This window comes from Acomys russatus, chromosome 7 (assembly GCF_903995435.1).
Source record: "Acomys russatus chromosome 7, mAcoRus1.1, whole genome shotgun sequence".
NCBI lineage: Eukaryota > Metazoa > Chordata > Mammalia > Rodentia > Muridae > Acomys > Acomys russatus.
This window is the reverse complement of record NC_067143.1, coordinates 7,791,296-7,808,571: the sequence shown is the minus strand read 5'-3', so window position 1 is coordinate 7,808,571 and position 17,276 is coordinate 7,791,296. Positions and strand designations below refer to the sequence as shown.

The 17,276-nt window shown below is 39.0% G+C and overlaps 1 protein-coding gene across 1 annotated transcript; it reads left to right on the top strand.

Annotated features, from left to right (window-relative positions):
• The first annotated feature begins 9,773 nt into the window (after nt 1-9,773).
• Nucleotides 9,774-12,080, top strand: LOC127192424 (mas-related G-protein coupled receptor member B2-like). Its single transcript, XM_051149699.1, has 2 exons — nt 9,774-9,781; nt 11,069-12,080. Exons 1-2 carry the CDS (start codon nt 9,774-9,776, stop codon nt 12,078-12,080), a joined length of 1,020 nt encoding a protein of 339 aa, XP_051005656.1.
• Nucleotides 12,081-17,276: the final 5,196 nt, after the last annotated feature.

Genomic DNA, 17,276 nt, shown 5'->3' with positions numbered 1-17,276 from the left:
ACTCATATACAATAAAAGAACTCATGGAGCTATCTCCATCCTGACTTGAAGCTATACTACAGAGCAATAGTAATAAAAACAGCATGGTACTAGCATAGAAACAGACTGATTGCTCAATGGATTCCATTGAAGACCCGGAAATAAATCCACACATATATGGATGCTTAATTTTTGACAAAGGAGCCCAAAACCATACAATGGAAAAAAAAGCCTGCATTTTCAGCAAATGGTGCTAGTCTTACTGGATGTCTACATGTAGAAAATACAAATAAATCAATATTTACCATCTTACACAGAAATCAAGTCCAAGTGGATCAAAGAACCCAAAATAATACCAGACACACTAACTCTGTTAGAAGGGAAAGTGGTAAAGAACCCTGAAATCACTGGAACAGGAGACAACTTTCTGAACAGAACACCAATAACTCAGGCTCTAATAACAACTATTAATAAATGGGACTCCTTAAAACTGAAAAGTTTTTGTAAGGCAAAGGACACTGTCAACAAAAAGAAATGACAGTCCACTGATTGGGAAAAGATCTTCACCAATCCTACATCCAACAAAGGGCTAATATCCAAAATATATAAAGAACTCAAGAAATTAAACACTAACAAACAAAATAATCCAATTAAAAATGGGGCACAGAACTAAACAGAGAATTCTCAAAAGAGGAATGTGAAATGACCTAGAAACACTTAAAATGTTCAACATCAGTAGTCATCATAGACATGCAAATCAAAATGACTCTGATATTCCATCTTACACAGGTCAAAATGGCTAATATAAAAATCTCAAGTGACAGCACATGTGGAGAAAGGGGAACACACCTCCATTCCTGGTAGGAATGCAAAACTGTAGAACCACTTTGTAAATCAATTTTGTGCTCTCAGAAAATTGGGAGTAGATCTACCTCAAGACACAGCTATATCACTTCTGGGCATATAACCAAAAGATACTCCACCATACAACCAGGACATTTGCTCAACTCTTTTCATAGCAGCTTTATTCATAGCAGGCAGAATCTGGAAACAACTTAGATGTCACTTAAGCAAAGAACGGATAAAGACACTGTGGTACATTTACACAATGCAATACTACTCAGCTATCCAAAACAAAGAAACCATGAAAATTTCAGGCAAAATTATGGAATTAGAAAATATCATACTGAGTGACAAAACCCAGAATCAGAAAGGCACATATGGTATGTACTCACTTATTAGTGGCCTTTGGCCTTATAGTACAGAATAAACATTCTACAATGCACAGACCCAAAGAAGATAAATAACAAAGAGGATCCAAGGAAAGATGAATAAATCTTACCCAGAAGGGGAAAATAGAATAGACAGAGGCAGTGCTCCAAGAGAGTGAACAAAGTAGCCAGGAAGTGCAAAGAGAAGTAAGGGAGATCAGATTTGGGGATAGCAGTAGGTAGTAAGGTGGGAGAATGAAAGAAGGTCTGTAGAGAAAAGAGAAACTCTTTTCTCTGTAGAGAAAAGAATCATCTCTGTGAGGACCTTGAGAAATAAGTCATGGTAGGCTCCTGGGAGGATATGAGGGAGACTAAAGCAAAGACTGCTAGTAGCAGGGGCCATAGAGATTGAAGAGGACAACCTTTCACTACACAAATCTCCCAGTAGAAGGAGTGGGACAGCAACTCACCCACAAAAACATTAACTCCAAACCCACCCTTCCTACAAGATGTGCAAAGTTAAAAGATATAAAATATAGAGTAGAGATTGTGAGACTGTCCAACCAATGCCTGGCCCAACCCAGGATCCCCCACATTGGAAAGAGCTAATCCCTGGCACTATTAATGATACTCTGCTATGCTTATAGACAAGAGCCCAGCAGAGTTGTCTTCTGAGGGACTTCTCCCAGTAGCATTTCAAAACAGATGCTGAGACTCACAGCCAAACATTGGGTGATGCATAGGGTGTGTTGTAGAAAAGTGTGGGGAAGAAATAAAGGACCTGGAGGAGACAAGATATTCAGAAGAAGATCAACAGTGCCAACTAATCAGGCTTCAGAGGGGTTTGCTGAGATTGGAGCATCACCCATGGACTGGACCTTGACTCCCTACAAAGGTGTAGGCCATGATCAGCTTAGTCTTCATGTGGGTCTTCTAGTAAGGGGAGTGGGGGCTTTCTCTGATATGGATTCTGTTGTCAGATTTTTGGTCATTTCTTCCTGGTGGGACTGCCTTACCAGGCCACAAGGGAAGAGAATATGCTCAGTACTGATGGAACTTGATGAGCTGAGGTGGATTGGAAGTAGAGCTTCCCTTTCTGAGGAATAGGAGACAGGGATGGGGGAGAGGGTGTGACTGGGAGGTGGCTGAATATGATCAGCTTGTAAAGTGGATAAATACATAAATAAATTACAAAGTCTTCATGTAAATCTAACCATACCACACTCACAACATATGACCACCTCTGCAATTGCTTTAGCAAGAGGTGACAGTGCCTTTATGAATCTTGCCATAATTTTCTTATTCCATCTTGAATGAACCTTCCAAGTCGCTAAGAGTGAGCATATTTAATGATGGAGAGTTCCAGTTTTTCTTCCCCTGTTCCAGGAAAGAAGCAGAGACAAGGGCATAGTTCTATCCCTGTCCCATACAGCCTGTTCAGATGCTTCTCCTGCTTGCAAGACATAATATGGCTTAGGACACTGTGTTAGAGCATTGGGACTATTCAATATTCTAATGTCAATTAGAGGACTTTTGTCAAAGTATAGAGAACAGCAGATAAACATACTCCCATTGTTGACTTGCTGACCCTCAATGCCTTTGAGAGGCTGGCAGGAAATGGATTGGTCTCTGCTATTAACAGTCTGCAAGGCAAGGATGTCTTCTCTGCCTAAAAATTTCATGTTTTTATGGGCTGATTTCTACCTCCTCTAGTGTCATGATATAATTTCTCCTTCACTTTATGCATCATGCAGTCTTTATCTCTAGTTTCATCACCACCATGTTACCCTTTCCCTATACTGCAGGCTTGAACATGATCAGTGCTATTACCACTGAACATTGGCTGTCTGCTTGTAAACTATCCAGTATTACCAATTTTATCTAAAACACTGGTCAGCTAGTATTTTTTTCCTGCTCTGAATTCTAGCTCAGTAGCTTAGTATCCTATAGAAGCCTGATGTGGCTGGCTACTTAAAACAGTTGGCTTGGAATTGCATCCATCAAATTATTTCATCATAGCCTATGGTTGATTATTTTGCTGTTGGCTCTATCTGTGTTTGCCTGTCTCTTCTGGTCAGAACCTTTAAGGTTCCAGACAGATATGCATGACAAGGCTTTATGTGACCCTTGTGTTCACAGTGTGGCTCTTCCTCACGTGTAGCCTGTGTTCATGCATCCATTGTGCCATACTCTTCTAGGTTCAGACTGATTTGGGTACATTCCTTGGTTGTTCTTCAAGTGCATTGATTCTACACTCTTTCAACAGGTGTGCAAGCAACACCAGCTCTTAACCCTATGTAGTTGATTCTACAGAGCCCTTTGTAGCACCCTCTTATGGGGGATTAATGTAGAACTACTTTTCTTCAGTGAGTCCTGGAGATTTAGGCCAGCAGTGGAACAGTTACAAAATCTCTGCTTTCGGTAAACATATGTTTTGAGAGTTAATGCCTTTATCAGTTTGGAGGCTTAAAAAAACTTTTTCCCCCTTGGTACCTGATTCCATAATGGTTAAGATACCAAACATGCTCTTGAACATTAAACAAGACAGGGACTGTTAAGTAAAAGTGACACAAGTGTCCAATAGAGTCATGTCATCCATCTCTTGAGTCTGGAAAGGTTCCTGATGTTGACCAATCTCCTCTTTAATAGAACTGAAACCAATGCTGAAAGGCCAAGGTTTCTTATGTCACAGCTTATAAAAGACACAGAATGAATGTCCCATTTCTAGTGAGTTTTTTTTTTCAATTTACTCCTGTTTATGTCTGATTAAAATGAAGGGCATAATTTCAATTGTACCCATGAGGAGTAGTCTTCTTGACTGTCAGCAGGCCTTGAAGTACATCCCCAGTTAATAGATGTTAATTGAGTAAGTAAAAGAGATGATTTTAAATGCACTAATACATTTTTCACATTTTAAATTTTTTAAATATGTGCACAGATGTGTCAATCATTCAGCACTAAATATCTAAAAAGCCATTTACTACAATTCTTGTTTAAGTTACTCTAGGAAAATATCGTCTTTACATTTAGAAGCAGATTTTCCTCAAGTGCCATTATTTTCAAGTTCTGATAAGATTTTACATGTCTCACTCATTCACAGTTTTACATCATATATATCACATACTCATGTTTTCTTTCAGATCCCTCCCAAAATTAAAAAGTAATACCACCACAAAAGGCATTATGAAATTCACACAGCTTTGAGAGGACCAAGATCAAGGAGCAGCTTTTTGTAGAAAAAAATCTCTAAAATATCATATGGGGATGGATAGAAGTAATTTAAAATATCTTATACATATTGATATGCAATAGTTGAATTAAAGTGGCCACTTAGTATGTATAGTATTGTAGAGTGAAAAGTTAATAACTTTACTGTATTGTAGAATGAGAAGTTAATAACTTTACCATGTAGAATGTAGTGCTGAAGAAGTAGATAACCCAACTGTCTTGAAATTAACATCTTGCTCTTTCCTAGTTATCAAGAAAGTCAATCAATCAAACAAGGAATTAATCAACCCACCAAGTAATCAACCAACCAACAAACCAACCAATGATTAAACCAACCAGCCTAACAATGAACCAACAAACCACCAACCAATCAATGAGCCAATCAACCAACCAATGAAGCAACCAACTAAACAACAAACTAACTAGCCAGTCAACTAACCGTCTAACCACAATTCAATCTAAAACAAATAAACTTGCAAACACATTCAATAGTCCCTTCTCTTAAAAATCACAATGAACTGTGGTTTCTGGCAAAATGTCCTTGTTTCTGCCACAGACTGAATTCTTCCTAAAAATAGGCAAGCTTGCAAGCAGGCAGAGTCGACCACCAAACTCTGCCAAGACAGGTAAGAAAGTCCTCAATAGTTCCTGACTCACAAATATGTCTGTCAGAAATTTGGGCTAGAAGGTTGAAGATGATGCTCCAACGTTATAGAGAGTGTTGGGTGACTGTTCAGGCAGTAAAATGTCTCAGCCATTTTTTTTTTTCATTTTGGAAGCTGCTAACCTGCACTTCTGGTTCACTCAGGTATTTAAGTTTTATTCCTTCTCAAGTCTCTGATGGGGTTGAGTAAGTTTAGTCTTACAATTAAGCTTAGTAGGTTAGGGGTTAAGATGTTTTTAGATCAAGATACATGTTTTAAGTTAATACAGAGGAGATATGCTAGATATTGACCTTTATTCAGAAATTTAGACCCAACAAGATAGGAAAGATGTTTACTTCAATTTTGCCAAATACAAATAGCCAAATCACTATGAATGTAACATTTATATAATTCCTGACTGTCTCGTGGTTCTTCTTTCTGTATGTAGTTTATTTTATTCATGTGTAATAATATAAATGTATACATTAAAAAAGAAACATAATAAAAAGTAAAAATTAAAAAAATGTTCCCAACTAGACCTGGGAAATGTTTCAGTGGGCAAAGCACTTGCCATGCAATTGTGAGGAACTGAGGTCCAATCCCCATCACCCACATTGATGCAGGTTTGCAGCCTGCCTATAATTTCAGCACTTTGGAGACCCTGGAGAATGAGAGTTAAAAACAATAGCTCAACAGATAAGTTCTGGTTTTAAGTGAAAGTACTTTATTCAAGATATAAGGTCAAGAGTGACAGAGGAACATGCAGAAATCTGGTTTTCACTGACCTTTGTAAACATATGTGTGAATACGTGTAAGAGCATCCAGTTTACCAACACACATGCAAACACACATACACACAATAAATAAAAAACTTTTAAAATGTTCTATGTCTACTAAATTTACACTTGTAAAATAGTTATAAAAGTACTTTGAATCACAAAAAACATGAGGCAGGAGTTACTGAGGAGACAGCTCTGAGACTGAACTGTCCTGGCTCCTTTATCTGCTGGTTTATCAGAGGCCAGGCTCACCCCTTCATGTCCATCACCAACTGCAACTAAATCATCATTTTTTTATTAATTTATTCTTGTTACATCTCAATGTTTATCCCATCCCTTGTATCCTCCCATTCCTCCCGCCCCCCCCCCCCCGTTTTCCCATTATTCCCCTCCCCTATGACTGTTCCTGGGGGGGAATCATTATTTTCTTGGATTTGATATGCTTTCCTTTTTTTCTCCCCTTTCATTCTAGTTTCATGATTTTTACTGGAGTTGTATCCTTTTCTGTTGACTTTTTGATTTTCTTCATTTCCACTGTTGCAGAACCAGGTTTTTTAGCCAGCCACTGCTGCAGACAACATCTTGATTTCTTTCTTTATGGCCCTACTACTGAGTGCTGAGTTGAGCTATTTCTTGGCCAGCTGTAAAAAAGATGTCCCAGGAGCCTTTAGGCCACGTATTCCCTATATACTTCCCTAGGCTGGGCTCCCGACAGAAGAAACTCTTTGAGTTTTAAAACTACAACTCCTATCTGAAGTATTTTCAAGTCATTCTTCATCAAAGCCGTCAGATATGACCACCATTTTTATGTCTATTGATTCATCATTGTGTAGCTTTGAAAACATAAAGTTATATCTGATACCCAGATGATACTACAGAACTGGATTGAATTGCTTGGCATTGATTAACTTCTGAATGCAAGAAGTCAAAAAAAAAAAAAAAAAACCCCAAGCACTAACAGGGAAGAGGAGCACTAACAGGGGTTGGTTTGACCAGAAGATGAGAGATAGGAGCCAGACAAATGTTGAGAACAGTCTCGTGAAGAGCATGACTCAAAGGAGTGACTCTCAATGCAGATGAAGTACAGGAAACCACAGTCCCCTCTTGATATTCCTCCCTCAAGCATCAGTTTCTCTTCAGTCTCTGTGATACATCTTTCATATTGACAACTGACTCAGGAGACTCTTCTCCTTGCCACAGACCAGCTTACAACCTCTCATAAGAAGAATGGAGGAAAGGTAGGATGCTTTTAAGACATTCTTCCTAAAAGTATCATCTGTCTTCTTAGTCCATGACCATATAACTACAACTTGAGGTGGAAATTCAGTGAGACTCATGTGTTTATGCAGAAACAAGTCACGAAAGTCCTTCCTGACAGCATTGTAGGCAGCCAGACTGGACTGTGTGAAGCCAGTGAAGCAAAATGTTTTCCTTCCTTTGTACTTTCCTCCATTCTCCTCTACACCAATTACTCAAACATGCTTCTATTGTGAGAATTCTTCCACCACTCTCTTTGACTTTGCAAGCATGTGGGTACAGGCACTGCTCTATTTATTTATTTAATCTTTTTTTTATTATTCATATTATACCTAAATTGTTATCCTATCCCTTGTTTCTTCCCGTTCCTCCCTCTCTCCCACTTTCACCCTATTCCCTTCTCCTAAGTCTGTGACTGACGGGGACCACTTCCCCATCTATATGGTCATAGGGTATCAAGTCTCTTGTTGATAGCCTGTTATCCTTCCTCTGAGTGCCACCGGGCCTCCACATCAATGGGATGTGGTCAAATATGGAGCACCAGAGTTCGTGTGAAAGTCAGTCCCCACTCTCCACTCAACTGTGGAGAATGCTCTGATCTGGGTAGGGGTTCAGTGTTTACTGCACATATTGTCCTTGATTCATGCCACAGTGCAGAACCCCTGGGGCCAGATCCACCTGTCATAATGTTCTTCTTACAGGATTCTAAGACCCTCTGGATCCTTCTATTTCCCCATTCTCCCATACTTCTCTCACCTAGAGTCCCAATAGGATGTCCTCACATCTATCCCACTTTTCTAGTAAGTGAAGACTTCCATGGGACATGCCCCTTGGGGTAGTGTGGGTACAGGCACTACTTTATAAGCACAGTTCTGCCAGTTCCTCAGTCACCTGACTTGCTGCAATAGAAACTTGCAATAGAGACTTGTGCATTTCTGTCTCAGTAGGCAATGGATTGTCTAAAGCTGAGTGACTGTGAGGACCACAATTATGTATAATATGCTTATTAAGTATGAGTTACATGAAATGTTTAACCTGTCCCCAACACCCCCTAAAAACATGAAGTGTGGAGCTTTATCAACTGTCAAAAAATAGAAGTCATCTGCTCCCAGACCTTGATGTTGTTGTGATTGCATGGTACCTGTGCTCTGCCCAAGGCATTACATATTGCTTAATTTCAGCTTTGGTAATTGTATTTATGCCTCAATGTACTCTCCCCAGCTCTCTAATCCATTTCTGCAATCTCTATCAGTCTCCACCTTTATGAGTTCTATTGAGATATCATTTTTAGTTTTGTTTTGTAAAATTCATTCTGTATGCCAATTGGTGATTTAAACTATCTATTGGCTTCTGGTTTGGTTACTCATGTATTACTAGGAATTACTAGGAAGTAATTCCTTTTTCCTCTCCTTGAAATTGTTGTTGGTCAATTATCCAGCTAGGAGAGATAGCTCTTCCAGAATTCACCCTCCACTATGCCTGGCAGTTTTGTGCATAACCTCTGTGGTAATTCCCAACTGCTCTGAGTCTGTTACTGGAATGAGTGTATCTTGGTAAGAAGATGTTGTTTTGAAGCTCTCCTCCTCTCTTTTTCTGTTCTTACATTCTTTCTGATTTTTCTTCTGCAATGTTCCTTGAGCCTCAGGAGAGATGATATAAATGACTTTCTTAGGGTTAAGTATTCAGCAATTTCTTTTTTTTTTTTTTTTTTGTACCTTGTGCTGCTAAGTATCTCTTAAACCATTTTCTTGAAAAAGAAGATTCTCTTATTTGTCACAGACATGGAGATAAGTCATAGAGGCTTTGACAAAGTTCCAGAGACCTCTGCCTGTCCAGCATGATCACTAGACATCCAGAGCAGCTGTTGAGCGTTTGCTTGTCAACGTTCCAAAGATCTCTTGGCTGATCACCATTGTCACCCAAATATCATGTATAGTCCAGGTATAATGTTGTTTAGATATCTGCTATTTCTCCTTAAACTATTTTTCTCTTTATTTATCAGCCCTAATGAAAATCACATAGGGAAAGCTTTTTTCCCATAGAGAATATTGAAAGAGGGCATATGGCTAAAGGCTTGAGACAAGCAGAAACTATATGTAAGAAAGTTAAGACCTGGACATAACAGTACGTGGCTAGATGCTGTTACCTGTACAAACATTTCCTTAGAATATGCTTTGAGAACAATAGAAGCTTTGAACATCATCCTTTACAGATATTTTACAATAGAGTACCCATTGGCAGTTAGTCTAGGCTTGGATAGCATGCCTGTTGGTCTGGGACTAGACATGGGTCAAGTTTTTTCTTTAGAGAACATTTAGCTCAGCTATGTTGCTATGGCCATCTTCTAAACACATTGGATTTGGCCCAGGGAATTTATGATTAAACTTTCTCAGTATTGTTTAAGAAATAATAATAAGGTTATGCCAATCACTGCTTGGAAATTAATTGATTTTTACTGTATGTTTTATTGTAGGTTATACAGAACTGTTTGTGTTTTCTTGTTAGACTGTTCTATTGCTTTGTTGATTTTGAATGCCCTATTGATTATAAAAGATGAGAAAAATCATGATGTAAATATGTAACGAAAAATTAAACTGCGCTTTAATAAAATACTGGGATTGGCCTATGGAGAGCATTAGTTGGACAACAAGCAAGGGGGCAATCAAGTAACAGACATGAGCGAGTAAGCTAGAGTGAGGTGAGGAACAGCAAGAGAGATGGATAGATGGGGAATGGTGAAAAAAAAAAAGGCAAGCAAGAGGAGAGAGACCTTGAGAAGAGAAAAGAAGGCTGCCATGGGTTAGATGCAAGAGAAACATGTGGCAGGCATTGATGGAGATTTAGCCCAGATGAAGAACATTAGCAAGCGTTTGGGATTATGGACGGGAGGTAGCTTAATAGAAGTTATTAGAAGCAGGTGGCATGGGATTATGGGTATATGATACCTGCCCCACTATGGGAAGTAGTTTAAAGGATTAATGTCTGCCCTGCATCAGGTTAACTATGGCTAGTTTAAAAAGGCATGCAATTAGCAGATATGAGGGAGAGAGAAAGAGAGACACACACACACACACACACACACACACACACACACACAGAGAGAGAGAGAGAGAGAGAGAGAGAGAGAGAGAGAGAGAGAGAGAGAGAGAGAGAGAGAGAGAGAGAGAGAGAGAGAGAGAGAGCTAGAGTGGGATGGGGAACAGCAGGAAGAGAAAGAGATAGATAGGGAACAAGGAATCAAGAGATAGAAAGACAGGTAACAGCAAGCAAGCAAGCTAGCTAGCTAGATAATATGTAGATAATTAGAAAACAGATAGATAGATAGACAGACAGACAGACAGGAAGCTAGTAAGTGAGCAAAGAGTTAGTTGGACAGACAGAAAACAAGTGAGACAGAGATGGAGACTATAGAGAGCCAAATAGAGATGGTCTCCTAGGCTTTAAGACCTTCAGCTTGTACCATGTGTGCCTGAGTCTCAGAGTATTTCTTTTCCTCCGTTCCTCAACTTCTCCTCAATAACTGGTTCCTCTAGCTAGTTGTTCAATCAACGGTTGGTTTCCCTTAACCAGCCATTCACTGCCTGCTCAAATCTCCCTTCTGCAGAACCACTTTTCATTTCTTTTTTTTTTTTTTTTTGCCATTCTTGGAGCTGGTCTTGGGAAGTGGCAGGTTCAGAGCTCTATTTCTCTCTGATACATCCTGATACACTGAGTATCTATACTGGGACACTGAGTCTATACTGAGTGTCTATACTGTTCTCATATCAGCACAGCACATGGGTTGCAGATGGCCTAAATGCAATTTGGATTTAAATTAAGGTTCCAGAAATATTGGTTTTTATAAATTACTTCATTTCTACAATCCGGATTCCATTCCTTGTGAAGCCGGTCAGCCATTGCCACATAATAGGTTTGTCCTGAGAATCAGAGAGTACACAGCCTATGCTCATGTCTTTTGTTGTTGTTTCAGGAACCAAAGTGGAGATTTCCTAAGCAAGGATCTAAGCTTCTCAACCTTGGAACCTAAGACCATATCACTGAATGGAACTTACCACTTCTATTTTACATCTTGTGACATCAAGGACCAAGTCATTATTTGGTTTTCTCTCATCATTTCCCTGGCTGGAATAGTACTAAATGCCATAGTGCTTTGGATCCTGGGCTTCCAGATGCACAGGAATGCCTTCTCTGTTTACATCATCAACCTGGCTGTGGCTGACTTTCTCTTCCTGTGTTTTCAATTTCTGCTTTGCCTTCTTGTTGTCCTTTACAGCTTCGGTATCACTTACATACATATTTCCCAATTTATTTATGCTCTGTCACAATTTGCTTATCTTTCTGGCCTGAGCATTCTCAGCACCATTAGCATCGAGCGCTGCCTCTCTGTCATGTGGCCCATCTGGTATCGCTGCCAACGTCCAAGAAACACATCAGCTGTCACCTGTGCCTTGCTTTGGGCTCTGTCCCTATTGTTGGGTCTCCTCAGAGGGAATGCATGTGGCTTACTGTATACTCATTTTGATCCATTTTGGTGTCACACATTTTATTATCTCATCACGGCTGTATGGTCAATTGTTTTATTTGTGGTTCTCTGTGGGTTCAGCCTCATCCTGTTTGTCAGGATCTTCTGTGGCTCACACAGGATTCCTGTGACCAGACTGTACATGACCATTGCACTCACAGTGCTGTTCTTCCTGTTCTTTGGTCTTCCCTTTGGCATCTACTGGCTCATCTCTGAATGGGTTGAACATTTGTCTGATGGTAAAATCTGTGATTTTTATCTTGAAACCTTTCTCCTATCCTGCGTTAACAGCTGTGCCAATCCCATCATTTACTTCTTTGTTGGCTCCATCAGGCACCGCAGGTTCCAGCGCAGAACTCTCAAGCTGCTTCTGCAGAGAGCCATGCAGGACACCCCAGAGGAGGAAGAAGGTGGAGAGAAAGGTTCTTCAAGAAATCCTGAAGATGTGGCAACAGTCTAGTACAGCAGCTGAGTGCTATTTTGATCAGAAAATATGGTTCTGAGAGATATTTTTTTATTTGTGTGGGATTATTTTCACAACCGTGTTCAGTATGTTGCCTGACCTTCAATCCGGTAAAAAAAAAAAACATTTATTTTTGTGAAAGTTTATTGATACAGAGCTTGTTATACAGATACAGATTGCAGCATTTACGGAGCTGTGTCACTTAGTGCTTCACCATCTCCTTCTGATAAGACTCCTTCAAAGCATCCTGACTTTAAGGTCTGCTTTTACTGTTGACAAACCCCTCTTTCATTAGAAGGCTAAACAAAGTGCAAGAAAGAATGCATTCCTTTAGTTGCTGAATTTTATAGTGCTTAAACAAATGTTAGATCTTGAAAAAAAAAATCTTAAAAACCACATTCTCAGTGTTTCAAGAGTTAGATAGTATACTTTATAATTCAAGTACTTATTGATTTCTGCAGGTTATAGAGAATAAATGAAGTGATGATCTTTGCTTTTTGTGGTGCCTTGTAAACAAATATTCATTTTCAAGAGAAGTCTGTTAAATCTCCTCTCACCTAATGGAGTCCTAACCTTCAGGTTTACCATATCTTGCATTTCCAACATTGGAAATGTGTGGTGAGGTTTTGTAATGAGATACATCAACATCCACGCATACATGAAGGTGGAGAGAGATTGTCTTATGAGGTTCTCTGTTCAATGCCTGGCTTAGCATCCCATAGCCAAGATTTTTCTTTTTCCTCTCTCGTCTTTGTCATGATTCCTTTTCTTCCCAACTGTCTAATCCCTCACGACAGATTTCCACTGAGGTTTTCTGGATTAGGTTCCCATGAAATCAATCCTGTCTCAAGTTTACATCATTCTCCAGACCCCACAGCACTAACTACATGAGTTATGCATATTTTCGTTATATTTTCTACATAATAATACTTCAAATCGAAAGCTGCACTATGTGATATTTTCAGCTGAAGCACAATTAAGAGAGCACAATATGTGAAGATTAAAGGAAATAGTTCAACAAATTTTATTAAGTGAATGTGGCTGCAGGACTGAGGAACAATCAAGAGACAAAAATATCTTTCTATTTCTTCATTTCCAGGTCCCTTTAGTCATAACTCTTTGCCTCAAGATCAGTACACTCCATATATCTGTCCTATACTAAAATTTGGAGTGAAAATTGAAAAAATGTAATGTAAATATTGTTGAATGTATTGAAATGGTTTATATAGTTGAACAAACCTATATATATATATATATATATATATATATATATATATATATATATATATATATACACACTCATATAAATACTCCTTTTTCTCCTTGTGGCAAAATGTCAAAGTTAGAAGAAGCCCTATATGCAATGCACTGTTATTATGTAAAGATCTTATGCTCTTTATTACTTTGATAATTTGAATGAGAATGGCCCCCATAGGCTCATAGATTTAAATTCTTGGTCCTCACTTGGGGGAATTGTTTGGGAATGATAGGAGGTTAGGCCTCATTGGAGATGTGTCACTGGGGGTTCACTCTGAGATTTCAAAAGCAGACATTATTTTCATCCTCCGTGTGTGTGTATGTGTGTGTATGTGTGTTTCTTTCTGTCTGTCTCATGCTTATGTATATAGGATGTATGCAATTAGCTACTGCTAAAGTGCCATGCTGCCATGCTTGCTGTCATGGTGGTGTTGGATCTAAACCTTCTGGAACCGTGAATCCCTAAATTAAATTTTTAGAAGTATTCTTGGTTAGGGGAAGTAGAAAAATAACCAAGACATAAGTTGATATCAGGTACTGGGATATTGCTGGGGCAGGCCTGACTATGGTGCTCTTTGGGATGATGTGGAAGATGTGGGGACAATGGAATAGGAAAGCAGCTGAATGCTATAGGTGGCCTTAAGTGGAAGCATGGAAGACACTACCCTGCAAACAGAAAGGACCATAAAGAACTCAGGAGATGTCATAAGGGAACAATGTCAGCGACTGGGCTAGAGACCATTATTGTCATATTCTGCAAAGAATGTATGCGCTTTTTGCCCCTGTCCTAAGATTTGCCTGAAGCTAAACTGAAAACTTTTGGGTTAATTCTGTTTTCAGAGGGGATTAGGTAAACTGTGAAGAGGAGCAATAAGGACAAAAAAGAATCACAAATTGTACAATTTGAGGATAAAAAAATACACCAGGAAGTTTAATGCTGGAACTAAGTGTTGTGCTCAGAGATATGAGTAACTAAAAGAAAGGCCCAATGTGGAATGGAATAAAAGGAGTGCTGCTCCGGGGCAAGATCCTACCCAGCTGAACTTCCACCTTTCAAAAAGGAAATGCCTAGAGACCCCTCAAACAAAGAAAAATCTATTCACCTAATGAAAGCAATATATCATGGCTTATGCAAATATAATTCCAGGAAGGGTTGAGGTTCCATTCTAAGGTGGGAGTAGAACTTGGGAGCATCAGTCACACAGTTCTGCCCTTCCAGTCAAGAAGGATTCAGGAGTAAAGGTGTGGTGGGATCTTCCTCCAAGGTTAAGGAAAGCCACCGAGGCCAGGCATGTGGGAGGATATTCTGTGTGCCAAGGCCCGGAGAGGCCACTGTGTGAAGCTGTGAAAATGAAGCCTAGATTTTTACTGGAGACCCAAGATGTTGGAGATGCCAGAACGTTGGGATACTTACTAAGGAGAGGTGAATAGAGGATATGAAACCAGCACAAGAGAGAGAGAGAGAGAGAGAAGTGCGTTGCAGTTGCACATCTGAAAGCGCGGAGCTATCTCAGCCCTTTGACACTAAGCCATGGAGCTACTGGATTTGGAATTACCCCTCTGGATTTTCATATTGTATTGGCCAAGTTTTTCCTCACTATTCCCCATGCCTCTCATTTGCGATTATAATGTATAATCTGTGCCGCTGAATGTTGGCAATGTGAACTTTGGGTTTTTTATTTGAAGGGTGGTTACAATTATGAGATTGTCTTGAGTGTCAGTAGAGACTTCGGACTTTCAAACAGTCTTGAGACTGTCATAGCCTCAGAGGACTTTTGAAGTTGGACTGAATGCATTTGCCATTATGATATGGCTACAAGCCAATGGGGGCCAGTGAGTGGACTGTGTTGGCTTGAATGAGAATGGCCCAAGTAGGCTCATGTATTTGAACGACTAGTCCAAAGTTGGTGGAATGTTTCAGAAAGATGATGAGATGAGGCTTTGTTGGGCAAAGCATGTCACTTAGGGTGAGATTTCAGGTTTAAAAAAACCTGTCTCATTCCCAGTTATTGTGCCCTTCCCTCTACTTGCTTCATTCTTGTGGATCAGATGTGAGCTGTCAGATATTGTTCCAGGGCCATGCTTACCTACTGCCATGCTTTCTCCTATGATGCTCATGGACTTTCCCCTCTGGAACTATAAGCCCCCAAACTAAATATTTTATTTTATAAGTTGTCTTGTTTATGGCATCTCATTGCAGCAATACAAAATGAACTCAGATGATGATTTTACTTCAGCCTATATTTTTATTACTCAATATTACTGATATATCTTTTTTGTTTTTTTATCCCTTACTTATCAAAAGAGTTGTCAACCACTTTATTGCTGTTCTGTATACACTGACTCATTAAAATTCATTCCACTTGTAAATGAGATTGTGATTTTCTCTTTATATTTATCTTTAGAAATTGCATAATGTACATTAAATCACCCATACAACAGCAAATGACCAAGGTTCTTGCTCTTAACAGGTGAGTAACCATGTTCTGTATCTGACTGCCACAGTTTTGTGATCAGTTCTTCCATTGGTCCTTGTCTGCATTACTCTTCTACATGTAATATTGGGAATAATTACTGAATAAACATTCAAAACATACTTTCTGTAGAATTATATATCTTTGTCCATCATTAATTTTAATCTGAAATGGCTTTTCCCAAATAGGTATCTGGTACCATTTTTACCTCTTTTTAATTATTTTACTTTTTTTTAATTTTTGAGATTATTATTTAATAAAATAATTTCCCTTTACTTTTCTTCCTCCAAAACCTACCTTATCTTCTTACTTGTTTTGTCTCACATTAACCACCACTTTTATTCCTAATTGTTGCTACATTCACAAATATACACATATATTCTTAAATATGTGCTCAGTCTATATATTACTTGTTATTATAACTGACACTTTTGTAATTTTACCACCAGATGGTGTGGTTTTCTTAGGGAAAGACTATTTCTTCCACTCTCAGCATTCCTTCATTGCTTGCTGCTTCTTGTGTAGTTTTCAGGTCTTGTGGTCTTATCCCTATGCAGTTTGCCATTTCTATTGTTGCTGCCCTTGTTTAGCTTATCTTTGTGAATTCATGTTGGTGAGAGTTTATGTGTGTAGCTTCTGGTATTACTTGGAGACACAATCTCACATCAAACTTCCAGACCATCATGCTCTCAAAATCTGCCACCCCCACATCCACCAACCTTCTGGAATGATATGAATGCCTTGGATGTAGGGGTTTGCATTGTATATGTACTCATTGTGACTAGGCTCCACAGAAGCTTTTTGATTGGTTGTGATCTTCTTTATTACTCTCCATCTGTTGCAAAGAGACATTTATTTGATGATATGTGAGGATTCATCATTGGGTATGAGACTTATCTTGGGGTTTAGTAAAGTTGTGGCTGTGGGTACTCTTCCAAGATATTGACTTCACTAGTCCTGGGTAGGCGGCTATGTTTTTCAGTGATAGGCGGAATTTCCTTCTTGTTTAGCTCACCTTACGTCTGACTACAGAAGCATTCATTATCAGCAAAGTATATGTGTCACTATTTACCCTTACGGTTTCCATGATGTGCTGGGCATTGTTGTGGTTTATAGCTGGGTAGGACTGTTGGTTCTTTCCCTCCTTAGCAAGTTTTTAAGGTTCCTTTTCATCCAGGAATGTTAGTTCTCACTGAGGAGGTATTCAAGTGAGTTCCAGGTCAGGAGCCTCTGGGTTTTGTGTCTAAATTGAATTGAATCCTTAGCAATAGGATCTTACTTTCTACCTCTCGGAGAGAAATCAAGAGAATTATCCCATATGTTTTAGGAGTATTTAAATATAATATAAATATATTTAGTTTCTGAGTTAGACAATGCATTTTAAGTGAATATTTGTATAGGTAGATAATTATTGATCAAATACTTAGTGCTCATCTGCTTGGGACCTTTCACTCATGGCTGT